Source organism: Poecilia reticulata, linkage group LG5 (genome assembly GCF_000633615.1).
Source record: "Poecilia reticulata strain Guanapo linkage group LG5, Guppy_female_1.0+MT, whole genome shotgun sequence".
Classification (NCBI taxonomy): domain Eukaryota; kingdom Metazoa; phylum Chordata; class Actinopteri; order Cyprinodontiformes; family Poeciliidae; genus Poecilia; species Poecilia reticulata.
In genome coordinates this window covers 1,559,621-1,563,415 of record NC_024335.1, presented here as the reverse complement: position 1 = coordinate 1,563,415, position 3,795 = coordinate 1,559,621, and the positions used below count along the sequence as shown (strand labels likewise).

General features: G+C 42.3%; 1 protein-coding gene across 1 annotated transcript in view; it reads right to left on the bottom strand.

Annotated features, from left to right (window-relative positions):
• Positions 1-1,428: 1,428 nt before the first annotated feature.
• The window catches only part of tomm34 (translocase of outer mitochondrial membrane 34), an 8,761-nt gene continuing 6,394 nt past the window's right edge, over positions 1,429-3,795 (bottom strand). The window contains exon 8 of the mRNA XM_008408285.2: positions 1,429-3,193. Coding sequence (XP_008406507.1) covers positions 3,092-3,193 — 102 coding nt within the window. The 3' untranslated portion in view covers positions 1,429-3,091. The remainder of the gene's footprint in view (positions 3,194-3,795) is intronic.

The window sequence follows — 3,795 nt, the reverse complement described above, 5'->3', positions numbered from 1 at the left end:
GCAGCGGAGCCGTTCCAGACGAGCTGCTACACACGAAACATCCAACCAGAAAAGGCCTCGCTCGTAAAACACAGACTCGTTTACCACTAAACGTTTGAGGTGTCCAGCTCTACAGGTAGATGAGGTGACCTGCATTGACCGGCTCATCAGAATGATCTACCAGCAAGCAAAAGAAAAGGTTTTCTACAAACCTTTGACTCTGATTTAAAAAAAAAAAGATTCCTGGTTGACGGTTTCAGAAAAGCTTTAGGACATCTGGGAGTGTCGCTTACTAAAAATTGGGCAGAACTGTTGCCACCAGTGCAGAGCTTGCTAAATGTTTTGTAAGTGCATCTAACAAAAAGGACGCAGATGTAAAGCCTCTGGATGTAAAGTCATTTTATAAAGAATCCTGCTGATTGTTTTTGTCCAGGGAAGAAAAGGTTAGAGGTGCCAACAGAAAGAATCCACTTTAATCAGAAAGCTGGCAGCAGTTTGGTAGTGCAGCCAGAGTTTAGTGATCTCCAGCAGAGTGGAGGTTGTCGTTGGGTCAGACATTTGTCTGCTGCTGCTGTTTGTCTTCTGTCAGCTTATCGCCATCTGTAAGCAGATGATTGTTGCTTCGGAGTCCTCCGACTTGATGAATTTGTTACACAAATGAAAGTAGTTCAGACGCGTTAAAAACTTGGACCTGTAGTCAGGAAACCCACCAGAATGTAACCCGACTTGGATTTAAAAACAAAAAAACACACATGTAGAGAAACAGAAGCAAAGTGATCAACGCCTGAAGGCCGGTGAGCGTCGGTCAGGAGGAATGATCAACGCTGTAGAGATGGACATTCTGCTAAACGTGCTACAATCTGAACCAGGATTGATCCGCACACCTGAACCGCCATCTTGGTAGGCAAGCGCAACATGAAGCAAACAGAAAACTGAGCACTTAAAAACTGTAATGTACTTATATTGTTTATAAATTATATTGTAATGAAGCTAGTTCTAAGCTTATGGCTTGTTTATTTTTAGCATAGCAGCTGAGTAGCTACAGCTGCCTACCAAGATGGCCGCCAGCTACAAAGTCCCTGTAAGTGTGACGTCACTTAAAAACTGCACAAATGTAGCTTTTGAATTAAAAGCAGGCAGTAAACATGCTTTTAATTAAAGCTGTCTTCTGGATTAAAATGCTTTTAATTGGTCTGATATTTTAAATGTCACGTTTTCATAAACTTTTAGAAAATCACCAACAGAAAGTGTTAAGATAAAAAGTGTTAAGGTATCCATCTGTGTGTAATTAATCCAAATAATCGTTCATATTTTGATAAAGCGGTGAAATAAAAAATGCTGAACCAAAGATGTGATTTCACACCGAAGGTTTGTTTACGATCAGCAGCTGAAGAATCTGACATCAATCTATGTTTCACAAACTTCCTCTGGATAGAGCAAAAACGTGAATTATCTTTTAAGATCCTTTTTATTTTGCATACACTGATCCAAAGCTGCAGATGAGTGACAAAGGCAGGCACTTCAGGCGAGAAGGATGGAAATGAAAACGTTTCTCATGTTCACATCGCAGTGAAGAAAACGGGAAAAACAAAATGGCGGGAAGAGTTTTTTATTTAAACGTCCCGATCCTTCAGAGGAGAAATGAAGCAAACAAATGTGTTGATATAGTAAAATAGTTCAGAACAATGTTTTATCAAACATTACAAAAACTAAAATAAATGAGGAACTTCTTGAACTTAAGCCGTCAAAAACCGGAGACCAAAAGTAAAGAAAATAAAATAACCTCAGAGCAAAAGATCATGAAGTTTCATCATCATCATCACAGCTAATCTGCTTTATTTCTTATTTTATTCATATAGATCTGATACTCAGGAATCACGTCTCCAGTCATTTTCTTTCCCGTTCTAAAACTTTACAGTTTAAAATCTGCATTTATCTTCAATCCTCGGCTGACGCTGCAGTCTGAGGGATTTTCCTCATTTTGAGCTCAATCCGTTTCATCAGGATTGTTTTTCATTCTGAAGCAGGTAAAGCTGACTTCATGTGCCGATTCAGGAATCCTCAGGGACGAACCGACAAATCGGCACAGATTTTCTTAATCAGCCGATTCGTGACAGACATTTTAACCTCGGGTCTGGAAATCGGCCGCCGTCGCCTTCAGCTCCGCTGACACCAGGTCACGTCTGCATGTCAACAGTCGCTGCTGCCAACTTGGCAACCATGTTGATATATTTAGGAAAAAAAAAAAAATTGATCTCGGCCAAAACCGGAATCTGAAACTAGTTTTTTTTAAAAAAAAATCGGTGGCGTCTAGAAAAGTGAAGTCGGTTCCCTCCTGTCCGAGTTTGTTTCCTCCTGATGAATATTAACTGAAGAGTTACTCATAATGCAAGAGGCATAAAGTATGAAATCATGTGGCGCATTTTCACTGCGTTTCCTTTCAGGATCAGAGGAAAAATCCAGACGGACGGAGAGACAAACTTCAGATCAGAGTCACAGCTGATCGGATCCCTGATCTGACAAAACACGATTCCTGGAGACTTTATGTCCAATCTGGAGACTTTATGTCCAATCTGGAGACTTTACGTCCAATCTGGAGACTATGTCCAATCTGGAGACTTTATGTCCAATCTGGAGACTTTATGTCCAATCTGCATCACTGTTGGCTCAGCTGTTATAGTGCATTTACATCTGGGTCCATCATTTCTGCTGACTCAGCGTGTCGGATCCACTCACTGACAGAAACGGTGAGACGCCCAGAGGAACCGGTTTCATGCCATTTGGTACCAGAACTGAGTGTTTTTTTTATTAGCAGGTTTGGAAATAAACTGATTAAAAAAAAGAATGAAAAACGTTTTGCTCATTGGCTGCTGAATAAAAAAGATGCTTCGTCTCTGCGGTGGACTGTAGGTGAATATTCGCTCAGGGCTGAACTTTATGGTTATAGATGATAAACACACAGGCTGGAAACGAGAGGGAAAAACTGCAGCCGACATAAATAAACATAAATACTGAATCAGAGGGGCTGACTGGTGCAAACTGGACAGCCGCAGATCGGTCTGGAGCGCTCCGACTCGGACGCCCGGATCCCGGCGCCGGTCCGGACGCCGTCTCACTTCTTCTTCTGCGCCTCCTGCAGCAGCTTCAGAGCGGCCGAGTTCTTTGGCTCCACCTTCAGGAGGACGTTCAGGTCGTCCACACAGGCCTTCAGGTCCTGCAGGGGCGAAAACCAAACGTTTCAGTGACAAACCGATCCAGACGCATCGACTCACAACTGCAAATCCAAACATCAGGAACGTCTCGGCTGGAAGAAACGTGTCCGAGCTGAAAGGCGTCCGTGGAAATAATCGCAGCTTTTCAGGAAGAAAGATCACGTTTCTCAGAGATCAGAGTAGAAACATGAGAATGTTTCCTCTCCGTAACAGAGGAAGTCCTGCTTTCTGATACCATTCCTGCAGCCCAGCAGCAGATAAAGTCCAGTTTATCGTCTTAAAGGCAAAATGTTTCCTCCAGATGAGATTAATAAGCAGTGAGAGGTGGCAGCCCTGCTGCTCCACACCTTCTGGAGTCTGAGATGAAATGTTGCTGTGAATCCTCCTGCTGTTTGTTTAAATCAACCCCTCAGGTTTATTAGTGCAGCACATTTCAGCAACGCGCTTTAAAATCATAGATAACATTTTAAAAACATACATTTATTCTGTTGTCGTTACACATCAGATTATTGATCAATGTTTCATTCATTGGAGTAGAACCAGGTGGTGTAGATCTAGGTGGCGTAGATCTGTGTGGTGTAGATCTGTGTGGTGTAGATCTGTG